This window comes from Martes martes (genome assembly GCF_963455335.1).
Source record: "Martes martes genome assembly, chromosome: 1".
Lineage (NCBI taxonomy): Eukaryota > Metazoa > Chordata > Mammalia > Carnivora > Mustelidae > Martes > Martes martes.
The window spans coordinates 95,228,709-95,244,630 of record NC_137888.1 but is presented as its reverse complement, the minus strand read 5'-3'; the positions used below and the strand labels follow the sequence as shown (position 1 = coordinate 95,244,630).

The 15,922-nt window shown below is 34.8% G+C and overlaps 1 protein-coding gene across 2 annotated transcripts in view; it reads right to left on the bottom strand.

Annotated features, from left to right (window-relative positions):
- Positions 1-15,646, bottom strand: part of ECT2 (epithelial cell transforming 2) — a 68,795-nt gene extending 53,149 nt beyond the window's left edge. For both annotated transcript variants that reach the window (XM_080818011.1, XM_080818010.1), the window contains exons 1-12: positions 15,317-15,646; positions 12,301-12,452; positions 9,046-9,125; positions 8,837-8,929; positions 7,395-7,577; positions 5,593-5,682; positions 4,754-4,861; positions 3,716-3,789; positions 2,876-3,006; positions 2,577-2,692; positions 2,074-2,136; positions 532-754 (exon numbers count right to left, since the gene is read on the bottom strand). In XM_080818011.1, the coding sequence (XP_080674137.1) occupies positions 532-754; positions 2,074-2,136; positions 2,577-2,692; positions 2,876-3,006; positions 3,716-3,789; positions 4,754-4,861; positions 5,593-5,682; positions 7,395-7,577; positions 8,837-8,929; positions 9,046-9,125; positions 12,301-12,430 (1,291 nt within the window). In that variant the 5' untranslated portion in view covers positions 12,431-12,452; positions 15,317-15,646. The remainder of the gene's footprint in view (positions 1-531; positions 755-2,073; positions 2,137-2,576; positions 2,693-2,875; positions 3,007-3,715; positions 3,790-4,753; positions 4,862-5,592; positions 5,683-7,394; positions 7,578-8,836; positions 8,930-9,045; positions 9,126-12,300; positions 12,453-15,316) is intronic.
- Positions 15,647-15,922: the final 276 nt, after the last annotated feature.

Genomic DNA, 15,922 nt, shown 5'->3' with positions numbered 1-15,922 from the left:
AAAAGTACTCATGTAAAAGGCAAAAGAGAAACGGAATAATAAGTAGAGAGAGTCATGGGGTCAAGAGGTTTTGATTATTTCTTGAATCTAAAAAACAACATATTTGTGTGAAGATTAAAAAGTAAAAATACAGGGGAAAAATTGATGATCATGAGGAAAGTGTTAATTGTAGGGCCTTCCTATATCATTTGAGAACAAACTGAGCTCACCCTCCACAGATTTCACCGTACCTATTTTCTCCATAATACATGTGACACTCTCTGTGATCTTGTTTTACTAATGTTAAGAATTTGCTCTTTGAACAGCTCTATCATTTTCTAGAGTGAGATACAAATAAAATATAGAAAGCCCTTAGCATATAATAAGCAATCATTAAATGGAAGCATTTTTCTGTGCCTTTTCTCCTCAGCTAGAACAAAGGTAATAAAAGACAGAACCTTTCATATTCCCTGTGGTAGTGATTTATCTATATTCTAGTAATTATTCCATTCCACTAAATTTCAATGATCAATTTTTTTAAATGTGAATTACCTCCATAGTTAATGCTAGACTCTGGTGTGTTGGAGATATCTAGGAGTGACCCTATAGAAAGGGAATGTTCAGCTGACGGGCGCTTACGGGGAGGAAAAGGTGACATGTCTGTCTCTCTTGAAAGCTGAGCAAGGGTCTCTTTTAAACGACGTCTTTTGCGATTGCTGTTTGGGGTATTTAGAGAAAGCAGTGACACTGATTTCTTGAGCTCAGGAGTATTAGCCTGCAATCAAAAGCACAAAAGCTCGATTTTACTTCCTTGGTTCTATACTGAGACAGGAACAGAAGAAAAATATATTTACAAGTCTAACAAAATCTGGATTCTGCACAATAATTTTACCACTCCATACTCTGCCAGGTAATTTAGAAGAGTCATAAAACACAACAGTCCAGGGACCACTGTAATTGCCCAACCCCAAGCACCTCATTCTGTTTCTTCACAGCTCTATCACCATTCTATATTTGTCCATAAGCTTGTTTACTGTCTAGTCCCCCATTAGGCCATAAACTCCAGAGGGCAGGGACCATTCATAGTTTGTTCACTGCATCCTTAGCATTGAGCACAGTGCCTGGACATATTGCTCTCCAATATTTGCCAAATAACATTTGACTTTAAAAGTTTTCTCCTGAAATTTTAAGCAGTTTTTAAACTTTATGGGTAAGAGCCTTATGCTGAGAACAAGAGTCAGAAGACAAGACAATATAGTACCTATCTAGATTTTATAGTAATACAATAAATCTGCACCTCACCTTCATTATTCCATTCAAATTAAATCTCCAACTAAAGAAAATCTTTAAGTCTTCTTCTATGACTTTATGCCACATTTTGGTGAAAGATACCACTCTTCACCAATCTAGCATGAAGGCTCCATTTTCCTTGCCTACAACTGACTACTAGAGTCAGTTTTCTAATAACATCTCTTCCCTTAATATTCTTCAATGGTCCCCAATACTTAACAAATTCTTTAACATTATTAAAAAAGCTCCTTAGTTCTACCTAAATCATAAGATTTGTTGGCCTTCTTTCCCATACTCTTTTTCTAGAGCCATACTGCTATTTCAATATAATTTCAAGCTTCACACCATCTCCACCTGCTATCAAACTTGAATGTCCTTACAAGATCAGCCTAGAAAGTTGGCTCAACATTTATTTGCTCTTTTCAGTCCTGCCCGAGTCTCTAAGTGAGGCTAGTTAAAGTAATTACTCAACTATAGTACATATTCTGCACTATAATTGTATTATCTATTTTTCCCTTAAGGTTCTAAGTTTCTAAAGATAGGATTTTATTGTTCATAATGGCATCACTAAGAAGTACCACAAAATGACATATATTAGATTAAAGTAATTCTATTGCATTAGTTTTACTTAAATCTACACAAACTGTTACTCAATATCTAATTGTTCAATTATTCTCAAACTCTTAAAACATGACATAAAAGATGACTGGTATGCCAATTCTACCATGCTCTTTTTGGACAGAAATGTTATCTTTACACAATCAAATTCACAGAACAAATGACTAATGGACAAAAAAAGCATACCTTTTCATATAAATACATAGTTTCTCCAGCTCGGGCATCCATTTGAATGCTCCCCCAGAACCACTAGGTAGGAGAAAAAAAAATTTAATTAAGAATTTATCTTATCAGAGAAGCAATTAGCAGTATTTTTAAAAAACCAATCTTGGAGCTTCTAGCTGACTCAGTTGGTAGAACACACAACTCTCAATTTCGGGGTCATGAGTTCAAGTTCCGCATTGGGTGTGGAGTTTACTTTAGATTAAAAATAAAATTCTATATATCAAAAAAAAAAAAAAAAAAGCCAGGGGCGCCTGAGTGACTCAGTGGGTTAAGCCTCTGCCTTCGGCTCAGGCTCAGGTCATGATCTCAGGGTCCTGGGATCGAGTCCCGAATCTGGCTCTCTGCTCAGCGGGGAACCTGCTTCCCCCACCTGTCCGCTTGTGACCTCTCTCTCTCTCTCTCTGCCAAATAAATAAAAAAAAATCTTTAAAAAAAAAAGCCAATCTTATTCTAGAGTTACTTGCCTCCTGCTTGACCACATAAAGTTTTTTCGAAGGTTCAAATGGAAGTTCTTTTACTACATTCTCTTCAACTACAAGGTGAGTGCATCTTTCATCTCCAACGGGTAAACAGTTACCTCCTAAAGAGAAATACATGCAAGCATAAATAAACTGAACTATTTATCTCCAAACCTGAATTTTTAAAGAGGCATATTCACCAGGAGATGATTAAGCAAGAGTGGGGAAAAAATATAACTTTTAAATTATAGTATATTCTTAAAAAATAAATAAATAAAAAATAAAAAAATTATAGTAAATTCTACCTTGCATTTTAGTCATTTCTTCCATATTGGTTTTTTCTTCATCTGAAAATCCTAAGAAACTTAAAATGCAATCTTGAAAAGGAGGAACTTTAAATTCATTTCTAAAGTCATCAACTGAAGCACAGAAATCCCTAAAAAGAAAATACACTCTTCTAAAACCAGCTTAACTTAAATTCAGTTAAGTATATCAATTTATAAATCTATAATAATTCTCAAGGTTTTCAGCATATCAACTTATTGAAAATATTTTACATGTAGTCCTGAAATGTTCACAAAAACATCAGTTAAAAAAAAAAAAATTGGTGCATCCTTGGTCATCCCCGAAGCAAATTCTAACAAAATTTGATCACAAGTAGTCTTTACAAGATTCAAAGCCCTGCTCTGTATATGAAATTTTCTCTGTATTCCAGGGGTTTTATAATTTCATGAAATATTAAGTAATGATGTAGTAGAATAGCAAGGAATTTTGAAGTTAGAAAGCTTAACAGGTTATAAATTGTCATCACCACTTAGAATGTAACCAGAAAAACACAGTGAAAAAATGTAACAATCTAAATATCCAGATGCATTAAGTTTTTACCTAATAGTTTTAAAAAGCTAATGATAATCAAAATTATTTCAACAAGGAAGAATCTGAAGATATCACAGACGTCTTCCAACTTTAAATTTTTTATATTTTTTTTTATAACTTTGCTCCTCCTAGACTTTATTCCTTAGGCTACCTAAAGACTAAATTCATTTTGTCTATACTATCTATGAATTTAAGGGTTTGGGCACTTGGGTTTATCTTCATAAAATACTTAATTCAAATACTGAACTACTGAATTTCTAAACACTTACTGTTCATTCCGCCTTTCCCAAGCTTTATAAATCCATTCTGACTTCATAATTGGAGTGCCCAGACTCACAGCAATCTAAAAATATAAACATTAATTACAATAAATTTTCACCTTAAATAACGGCATTCATGGAATTTCTAAGCAATTTTATACATAGAGCTTTTTGTAGCTTTAGATCATTATTCATCTGCTTTATGACAAAATATAAAGAAAAATTAACACAAAAACTGTCTTTCAATCATACAAGTTAGGTTAAAATAATTTAGAACAAGTTCCATGATGTCCAAATCACTTCCTTATTTTAAATAAATATAACTCTGAAGCTAAGTTCATCTTTATTTTACTATATTTCTATTTCTCCATGTTTACTTCCTTGGAAGTAATGACCCCAAGACAGGACTACAGAAGAAAATACCTGATTAAGTCACGAAAAACTAAGATATGAATTGGAAAGTATACCTCTCAGGAATTCAACATTACCCAAAAATTACCATTTGTTACATAAATATACTGATGGAGGGTGGGAACAAGTTGATAAATCTTCCTAAGATATTCAAGTGCAATCTTAAACTAAGATTTTAATTCTAATAAAAGTAGTTTCTCCTGTTCTTTTATAGTTTGCACTAGTTAAATCTTACAATCATCTTATAAAAACATAGCTTTGTTCTTATTAAGACCATTTAGACAAGAGTGAATTATCTGCTCAACACTTCCCAACCCCCTTATTCACCAATGCTTATAGTAAACTTTGCTAAAATTAATCAACTGTCTGAAATGTTACCCATCTACCAAACCTCCACAATCCTACTCATTCACAAATCCTACTTATTTTAAGACCTAACTCAGGTACCATTGCTTCCTTAAAAACCTAAAAAGGGCCACGCTCCTTTGATTTAAAATTTTTACTAAATGTACATATAGCAAAAGTTGAATTTCTGATCCTCAATAAACTATGGGAAAAATAGATGGGATGAAAGTGCTGTTATTAAATCCATCCCCTTCCAAAATGCTATATTGAAATGCACCCAAGTTTACATACCCTGAATTTTTCTCCTTGTGTACAATTTGCCACCAAATGTGTAACTTTTGAATTAAAGTCTTTACGAATAACTCCACCCATGTGATGAACCAATGTCACCAATCTGACCTCAAAAGAAAAATTAGACAACATTAACTTTATGATTAATTTGAACAAAATTTTAAATTATGTTTAGAAGGCATTTAGGATCTACTGAATAATTTTTATTTATAAAGTACATACAAGAATTTTTATAAAGTTATGAATTTTATGTCAAAAAAATTAAAAATTCATTGCCTAATTGGCACAGGCAAAATTGTACATAGAGATATGCTAGTAAAGATAATTACCCAAAACTTAATTAAACAACTGGCTTTTATACAACCTAAAAAGAAGACTATTTTTTTAAACACCAGGTTATATAATACCAAGATTCTTCCCACAGTTATAGTAATACCCCATTAGCTCCAACACAGAAAATTTTATGAATCAGAAAAGTTTCTATGAATTCTCTAGAGCAATGAATATACTTTAAGGCTGGATTTGTATAACAAAAAATTGCAATGTATTAACAAAAACTTCAAATAATGTGGCTGATGATACTTAACAAAAAGACAATTTAAATGGATCCAATAATAATGAAGTTTTTCTCTTAATTCATACGCCTGTCAGCCTAAACAAAATGTTTTTTTACAAGGCTCCTCAGAATGTTTCTTCATAAAATTTCAAACAGTATACTCATAAATTCTCCTTCGATATGTTTAAAATAAAACCATGATATAATTAACCAAAAAAGCGTCAATTTAAATTTATTTGGCTGGAAAAAATATTCCTTGAATAGAACGTTTTAAAATACTTACTAGTTCCTCTTTTTTCCTAAATCCAGTAAAGCATAGTACTAGATTCATCATGCTTGTACAATAGAGTGGGCGACATGAAAAAGGCAAAGGCTGAAGGACACAACAATTTTAAATCTGTGAGTTTATAGTAGAAAAGAGAATACATCTTTTCAAGCTAAAACATATTTCCCCCTCTCGCCAATCAACTTTGTCAATCCAAAGATTTCTTGCATTTTTTAATATGCAACCAAAAAAATAGCAAGAAAGAGATTACAAGTTCTACAATACAAAAATCCCCCATAACTCCCAATTCATATTTGACACACATAATCTAAACACACTTAACTACTGGCAAATGAAACACATTTATATGCAAACTTTCAGTTCTAAAATATACTTTGACACATTCAAAGTTTTATCTACTAGGAAAAATTTAAGACTCCATAAACTATTGTAAATGATTCTAATTAAAATTAAAACAGTTCAAAATATTTTATAACGAACACCACATAAATTACACATATGCTTGAACCAAATATGATTCCAATTTTTGAGCTAAAAACATGCAAATAGTAAATAACTTTAGCAATGGAGATATATACATAATGGAAAAAGAATGGTTAAAAAAATATGTATAGTTACATAATTTTCACCATTATGCAGTATTTCACAATTTTGATCTTGAAAGATTTACTCGGTTTTTGAAAGCAACACCTCTGAATCAAAACAGAGAATTAAAGATTATCATGCACTTTACTAGTATCTCTAACAAAAGAGGCACAAAATTGACCTAAACAATTTTAAGTTAATAAGGCAAGCTTAAGAACGGCAAAATGGGGGGCACCTGGGTGGCTCAGTGGGTTAAAGCCTCTGCCTTCGGCTCAGGTCATGATCCCAGGGTCCTGGGATCGAGCCCCGCATCGGGCTCTCTGCTGGGGCGCCTGGGTGGCTCAGTGGGTTAAGCCGCTGCCTTCGGCTCAGGTCATGATCTCAGGGTCCTGGGATCGAGTCCCGCATCGGGCTCTTTGCTCAGCAGGGAGCCTGCTTCCCTCTCTCTCTCTCTGCCTGCCTCTCTGCCTACTTGTGATCTCTCTCTGTCAAATAAATAAATAAAATCTTAAAAAAAAAAAAAAAAAAAAAAGAACGGCAAAATGTAGCAACAAAACCAAAGCATATAGTCTAACTCTACTACAACTCTAACACTGAAATGTTATTAAAAACAAAAAACTGGGGCACCTGGCTGACTTAGTTGAAAGAGCATGAGACTCCTTATCTATGGGCTGGGAGTTCAAGCCCCATATTGGGTGCAGAGATTACTTAAAAAAAATAAACTTAAATTTACAACCCAATATAAAAAAAAGCTAAAATAATTTCTTTAATTTTAAACCATGCAGTAACAAATAAAAATGGAAGTGTGTATTTACTCTGTGGAAGAAAGTAAGTTTATATATGTATATACATTTCTGGAACCCAAGTTTAACAAATTATTTCTTCCCAAGACATATTAGGTATTAAGATATTTATGTATGCATATATACACACAAATATGTTAATTGTCATTATTTAACTTCCAAAAGTCTTGAATTTTCACTCCAAAAAGTTACAATAGAAAGATTTTTAAAACTATAAAGTAGTATAGAGTAGCTATATACTATATATATATATATATATATATATACACACTATAGAGTAGCCAATACTACCCCTGTTCTAAATCTTACATATTCCCAACAATTAACAGGATTTTTCTGCTCATGAATTTTCACAAAATTTATGAATAAAAATTTAACCTTGAAAGTCATAATACATGTGTATTTTCTTACCTCTCCTTTTTGGGCACAGTTTAAGATAACTGGTGGTCCAATAATTCTACAATCAGTCTTGTGTAACTCATCAAAAACAGAATCCTGGAAGTCCATGACTATGAATACATTTTCAAATTCTGGAGAATCCAGACTTTCAAATTCGTCCAGTGATTCCATCTTTACAAAGGGCACTTTAATTTCCTTGATTTTTTTCAGGTGGTTATTAGAAATAAAAATTATTTGTAGATTATAAAATTAATTCATTTAACTCTAAATAACACCTAAAAATCAATTCACTATCAATACTTTTATTTTTATATTCATAGTAAACTTTTAAATTTAAATAGTACTTTTATTGTATAATAAGCATTATACTTAATAGTGAACAGCCTTATTTCTTTACTTATTTGTATTTTTATATAAACATATCTCCACCTATATTGATATTAAATTTTGAATATTAGTATTATAAAGGCATGCCTTTTGACATGGCGTACTCATTATAAATCATCTAATACATATATAAAACTAAAATGATGATTTCTTTTAAGTATACACATTTCGATAGTAAGATGCATTAGAAAGATGTCCATTATTACTTTTTATTCTCACTAAGAAAATGATGCCACATTTAACAGTTCTTCCTGTGTAATCAACTTCAGAATGATTTATAGAAATAAAAATAGAAAAAATACTACCCCACTTAGTATCTACAAGAACGGTGAAGACTAACTTAATCATTTCAGTATATATGAAGGAAATAAGAGAAAGATAGGAAACATATAGGTAGTTGTCATGTGGCAAATGTAGACTATAAAAAGGCTAATTTACTGTTTAACATTTTATAATATACATCTATGAAAAAGAATGAAGACACGTAAGTACCTACATGACTCCTATGCAAAAAGAATGGAATCATTTAAAGAAAATTCTGAATAGGTAAATTATTTGGACTTTATTTGCTAGGTTGATGTAATGAGCTGAATTGTGTATCCTCGAAATTCACATTGAAGTCCTAACCCCCATACCTCAAAATGAGGCTGTATTTGAATACAGGGACTTTCAAGAGGTAATTAAGGTTAAATGAGGTCACTAGGTGGGCCCTAATCCGATCTAATTTGGTATACTTACGGGAAGAGGAAATTTAGACATAATCAAGGATGTGCATGCCAGAAGGGCCAAGTGAAGACAAAACAAAAAAGTGGTGGCCATCTGCAAGTCAAGGAGAGAGACCCGCAGAAAAACCAAACCTGCCAACACCTTGATTTGAGACTTCTAGTCTCCAAAACTTTGAGAAAATACATTTCTATTGTTTAAGTCACCCGGTCTTGGTATTTTTGTTATGGCAGTCCTCACAAACTAATAGAGCTGGTATATAGGTCCCATCACCATTAAACGGAATTTAAGAACACAATCAAGAGTAGTGCAGCATGCCACATGCAATGAAATGCTTGACCTACCATATTAACAACACTTTTTATTAATTTTTCATCCGACTTTCCAGGACAACTTTCTCTTATCTTTATAACAGGGACTTCCATTATTTTAATAGTCTGTGGAAAAGAGACTTATGTATAAGATTAAGAAAACTATAAAATTATTTAAGCACTGATGGAAGAAAAATAGCCTTTCCTAAAAAAAAAAAAAAAAAAAGGCTAAAGTTCCATACCTTTAAAGCTTTTATAAGTTCTTCTTGTTTTCCAGCTTCCTGAACCAATATCATTCTCGTTTCAATTTGAGGCATTTCTTCTATTAAAATTAAAAATGTTTAAATATGTTTATCAGGTACTAATTTCAAAACCAGCAGTTCCTAAAGGAGTTGATCCCATTTACAACTGCACCCCAAACCGTAAGATACCTAGAAATAAATCTAACCAAAGAGGTAAAGAATCTGTACTCAGAAAACTATAGAATACTCATGAGAGAAATTGAGGAAGACACAAAGAAATGGAAAAATGTTCCATGCTCATGGATTAGAAGAATAAATATTGTGAAAATGCCTATGTTACCTAGAGCAATCTACACGTTTAATGCAATCCCTATCAAAATTCCATCAATTTTTTTTCAAAGAAATGGAAAAAATAATCCTAAAATTTTTATGGAACCAGAAAAGACCCCAAATAGCCAGAGGAATGTTGAAAAAGAAAACCATAGCTAGCAGCATCACAATTCCAAACTTCAAGCTCTATTACAAAGCTGTAATCATCAAGACAGTACGGTACTGGCACAAAAACAGACACATAGATCACTGGAACAGAATAGAGAGCCCAGAAACAGACCCTCAACTCTATGGTCAACTAATCTTCAACAAAGCAGGAAAGAATGTCCAATGGAAAAAAGACAGTCTCTTCAACAAATGGTGTTGGGAAAATTGGACAGCCACATGCAGAAGAATGAAACTGGACCATTTCCTTACACCACACACAACAATAGACTCAAAATGGATGAAAGACCTCAATGTGAGAAAGGAATCCATCAAAATCCTTGAGGAGAACACAGGCAGCAATCTCTTCAACCTCAGCCGCAGCAACTTCTTCCTAGAAACATCGCCAAAGGCAAGGGAAGCAAGGGCAAAAATGAACTACTGGGACTTCATCAACATCAAAAGCTTTTGCACAGCAAAGGAAACAGTCAACAAAACCAAAAGACAACTGACAGAATGGGAGAAGATATTCACAAATGACATATGAGATAAAGGGCTAGTATCCAAAATCTATAAAGAACTTATCAAACTCAACACCCAAAGAACAAATAATCTAACCAAGAAATGGACAGAAGACATGAACAGACATTTCTGCAAAGAAGACATCCAAATGGCCAACAGACACATGACAAAGTGCTCAACATCACTCAGTATCAGGGAAATACATATCAAAAGCCATTGACATACCACCTCATACCAGTCAGAATGGCTAAAATTAACAAGTCAGGAAACAACAGATGTTGGTGAGGATGTGGAGAAAGGGGAACCCTCCTACACTGTTGGTGAGAATGCAAGCTGGTGCAGCCACTCTGGAAAAAACAGCATAGAGGTTCCTCAAAAAGTTGAAAATAGAGCTACCCTATGAACCAGCAATTGCACTACTGGGTATTTACCCTAAAGATACAAATGCAATGATCCAAAGGGGCACATACACTGCAATGTTTATAGCAGCAATGTCCACAATAGCCAAATGAAGGAAAGGGCCCAGATGTCTATCAACAGATATACAATGCAACAGTAGAATACTATGCAGCCAAAAAAAGAGAAATCTTGCCTTTTGCAATGACGTGGATGGAACTAGAGGGTATTATGCTAAGCGAAATAAGTCAATCAGAGAAAGACAATTATCATATGCTCTCACTGATATGAGGAACTTGAGAAACAAGACAGAGGATCATAGGGGAAGGGAGGGAAAAATGAAACAAGATGAAACCAAAGAGGGAGACAAACCATAAGAGACTCTTACTCTCAGTAAACAAACTGAGGGTTGCTGGAGGGGAAGGAGGTGGCAAGGATAGGGTGGCTGGGTGATGGACATTGTGGAGGCTATGTGCTATGGTGAGTTCTGTGAATTAATGAATCACAGACCTGTACCCCTGAAATAAATAATATGTTATGTGTTAATTAAAAAAAAAAAAAAGCAGTTCTTAATCCCTCTTTTGGCTATATCTGGCATGTTTCTCCGTCTTTGAGGAGATCATAACATTCTCTAAAACTAAAACAACTTAATTCTCAGTTTATTTTTAAAATTTGGCCATCTATCACTTCAGAGAAAGAAAAAACAAATTGCCATGGAGTATACAGTACATTAGTACTCCTCGTAACCAAAAAAAGCATTCACTATTTTGCAAAGCCATCCTCTTCAACAGCGCATGCAACTTCAGGACAGACCCATTTATAAAGTGGTTAAGGGAAGAAGTGGCTTTTTACCCAACCAGTCATAACTGTTGCAGCTGGACTGCCCTCATATATAGAAAAAGTAATATTAAAAAATAAGGTGCAGCTGGACTGCCCTCATATATAGAAAAAGTAATATTCAAAAATAAGGTGCTTTCTCCTTCAAAGCTGGGAAGCATTAATCCAAACAATAATCAAAAATCTATACAGCATAAGTGGCTAAAATCAACACCACAAGAAATAACAGATGTTGGTGAGGATGTGGAGAAAACGAACCCTCTCGTGCAGTTAGTGGGAATGCAAACTGGTACAACCGCTGTGGAAAACAGTATGGAGGTTCTTCATAAAGTTAAAGAGCGAGCTACCTTATGAGCCATCAACTGCACTACTGGGTATTTATCCAAAGAATACAAGAATACTAATTCAAAGGGATACACACACCCGTATGTTTATAGCAGCTTTATCTACAATAGCCAAATTATGGAAGCCAAGTATATCCATCATCAATTGGTGAACAGATAAAGAAGATGTGGAATAAAAATATAATTAAATATTACTCAGCCATAAAAAGAATGAAATGTTGCCATTTGCAACAACATGGATGGTGTTAGACGGTATAATGCCAAGAGAACTAAGTCAGTCAGAGAAAGACAAATACCATATAATCTCACTCGTGTGAAATTTAGGAAACAAAACAAAGTGAAAAAAATAAGACAGAGAGAGAGACAAAGGAAAAACAGACTCTTAATTATAGAAAACAAACTGATGGGAGGGCAGTTTAAATATGTGATGAGCACAGGGTGATGTATGCAAGTACTGAATTACTATATTATACACCTGAAACTAATATAACACTATATATTAACTAACTGAATTTAAGTAAAAACTCTAAAAAATCTACGAAGTATAAAGAGTCGTCAACAAATATTTACTGGATAACTGTACTGTAGCTTAATAGTATTATAGTTAAATTCTAAATTTCTAGTCAGAAAGTTTAGGATTAAAACAGTGATTTGCTGTTTTAAAGTTGATTAATAGGTTTACCTTCAACATATGAAGCAGATCCAATAAATACATTTTCCTTAGAAATTTCAGTAACTTTAGAATCAAAAATAGAGGAGTCTGCCAAGCTTGTCCTCCCAGTAGTAGATGTTAAGACGCTATTGTCAGCCATTATTAGTACTCTTCTCTGTTGGCTGAAAAAAATAAAGATTGAATAAATACATGAGCATTGGACAAAAACATGCATTAGAGGCTCTACTTTTATATCTAGAATTTATAAAAAGTAGCATTACTCATTTTTCTTAATAATGAACCAAAGAAATGTCAGTTTCCCCTTCTGTAAAATAAAGATACTACTACCTGACTGATAGGAATATAGTAAAACTAACAACGTATGAAAAGTACTCAGAACATTACCTGACATAATGAAAATTCAGAAGGTGGTCATAAATATTCTACCACCTTCCTTCTCCATCCCTTTGCCTCAACCAATCCATTCTTCTTCCTATCTTCATTTACAATACTACCATCATCGCCAAATAATCCCTGTCAAAAACTAGATCTATCCTTACTCTTCCTTCTACTTTATTTGCCCTCCCCCAAATTCCTACCAATCCTATCTCAAGTATTCTGGAACCTCACTGGGTTATCTCTGATTGTTAATTTATTGCCAAAACTGCTTCAAATTTTAGAAAAAGGAGCTGAGACCTGGCACCACTTCTCTATGCTCAATGCTACAATGGCCACTTAGTCAAATACAACAACTCCAAACAACTTTATCATCCTAAAAACAAATGTGGCCATATCACTTTCCTGCTTAAACTTCCATGAACACTCTTCCCTATATTGTCAAGTCCAAATTCACCATCAGGTGTAGGTGTAGTTTCATCCTTAGCCTACCTCTTCAACCTCATCTCCTGTTTAATTCCCACAGTCCACATATATCTTATGCTCCAGCCACAATGTATTTCTCAGCATTTTTCAATCACAGATCATGATTTACTCCACACACCTAGTTACACTGAATAGTACTCAATTCTCCACCTAGCACAACTCTCAACTCCCAACCCACTGCTTTTGACTCATTCTCTGTGGATGTCTCTGTATATCTCATGAGAGATTGCTCTCTCATCTGTATTTTCTTATTAATTTACTATCATCTCTCCTTTAAAAGATTTAACAAGAAAATTACACATGGGTTAATACCAATATGACTCTGGACATTTAAGGAAACCTTTTTTTTTTTTTTTTTTTTAGGACCTAAGAGTTGAAAAGCTAGGCAAACAGGAAATAAAGAAAAAGTTAAATGAATTTTCATCAATTCATATCAAGGGTATTATGTAAGCTTATTATCCTCAAGCTAATTTCCAGAATATTGGGCAAATATAAAGAGGGGGCCCTATCTTTATCTGGTACATGTCTGACCTACTTTAGCCTCCTACTTTTTTTACATTAATAAAATAAACAAATATCTTCCACCAGCTTTTTATCAAAGTAATGGTTTAAATAAACTATATGCTATGGAGAAATAGCATTTAGTTAAGGTGTCATTAACATCATATCTAGATGTTGATGCTAAGTAGCATGAATACATGCACACTAATAATATCCAAAGACCTAAGCATAACTGTTAGGCTCACACTTCAAAGCCAGGAAACCCAGCTTCCTGTCTCAACTCTGCGCTCAGTTTCCACATCTAAGAAGATAGCACAACTCAAATCCAGTTGTGATGAAAACTGAATAGATGGCATCTTAAAAGAGTGGCAATTATTAACTTTCATAATATTCACAATGTGAACATTTTTTATTGTCTTACCATACATCCATAACAATCATTATTCTAAGGCTCTCCAAAGGAATGCCCCATTAGTTGTTAGTAACAGTCTCTACTTAGAATCAATGACAAATTCTATCCAGCCCTTATTTTTTTTTAAGTCTCTTACACTTAAAGGTTCTCAGTGAGAAAGATTCTACAAAGGCTATCGCTCAAAGTTCCCTTAAAAGAACCTTTAAAAAAGTCAAGAGATAAACCAACATATTTTAAAGAATGAAGGAGGGAGATTTTAATAATCAAAAACACCTTATGAGTTTACATTTTCTCTTATGCCTGTTTAAAGGCCATCAAAATAGGTAATTAAAAATTAAAACTGTGTTTGATAATACTGTATATGATCAATTTATTGCTGAAATTGCTTCAAATTTTAGGAAAAAGGAGAGTTGTACGGAAAGTTGGTGACAACATCAGCACTCTGATTAAAAACGGAAATACACTCATTACTTTTTCACATTCATGTATTCTGTAAACTTGTATAAGAGGATTAGTGTTCATAAACCTATACAGCTTATTTCTCATCCAAGAACATAATCAAGCAGCTTTTTACTAAATAACTACAACACATGCCTCTTTTCATTCCAAAGAGAAATCCGTCACCTAAACAAATATCCACTTTAGGTTTCTTTTTACTTATTTTTTTAGGTAATCATCTTTCAGAAGAGCTAAATGAAATACTGTATATGATGGTGGTGTTACTGACAACAATAACATCAGTGTTAACATTAAAAACATTATGTTAATATTTAACGCTTAATATGTGACATCGTTCTAAGTCTTTTACTTGTATTTATCTTTGAAACCATCCTAAGAGGCAGGTACTATTACTGTCTCCATCTCATAAAGAGGCCTAGAAAGGAGAGGTCAAGTAACCATCCAAGTCAGTAAAACAGGGATTCAAACCCGGGCTGATTCCAGAGGCTCCAGTTTTAACCACAAAGCCAAATAAATCTGTACCCCGGAGGAAGGCGCAAGCGGGAGGGGCCGGGGGGGGGGGTGTTAGGCGGAGGGCGGAATGGGCTGGCGTTTTTAAAAACTAAAAAGTCTACTTCCTAAACAGAAGACACCAAGAAGAAACCTAGAGCGAAACCACTAAGCACTCTAAGATAAGCCCCCAAAGGCAGCAGCTGTGGGCAGCCAGAACCGCAGGGACAAGGCGGCTTGTCGAGACCACTCTTCCCAACTCCCTCCCTTCACCCAGACCTTCTTCCGGAAGAAATATCTCACCAGGTGAGGGATGAAGATGCTCAACGACCAGAAGGACTTCGGGATCCCACTGCGCGTCACTGTCTAGTGCGGTGGGGGAGTTTCCAGAGCCAGGAAGCCTGAGCAGGGGTGCTTCGGAATTCGCGGTCATGGGGGTGGGGCGGTCCGACAAGAAAAGGAGCCCAATGCTCCGGGGACGTTGGCCCACTCCCACCTCCCCTACCCACATCCACAAAGTCCTCACCACTCTCAAAAAACGCCTCGGAAGTCCACCTGTTCAAGCACTGATTCCCCTTACTGGTACCGCCATTCCTCGCGGGTGTCAGCCACAAGCAATTCAAAAAATGAGCCTCTTTCTCTAAGAGCCATGCCGATTGGCGCGTGATGTCAACCTCCTTCCCATAGGCTGCGGTCTCCGGAGGGGCGGTGATTGGCCACTGCTCTCCGCACCCTCCCCTCAGGCGCCGATGGATTGGCTCTGCGTGTGTTTCAAATAAACCTAACGGCTCGCACGTCGGAACGTCAGGAGTTTGTAGAGAAGTACCCGGATGTGACTGGGAGGCAGTAACGTTAGTCCCTGGTCTTCTTTCGGAGTGGCAGGTGTGTTTGTGGCTACCGCTTGTTTAC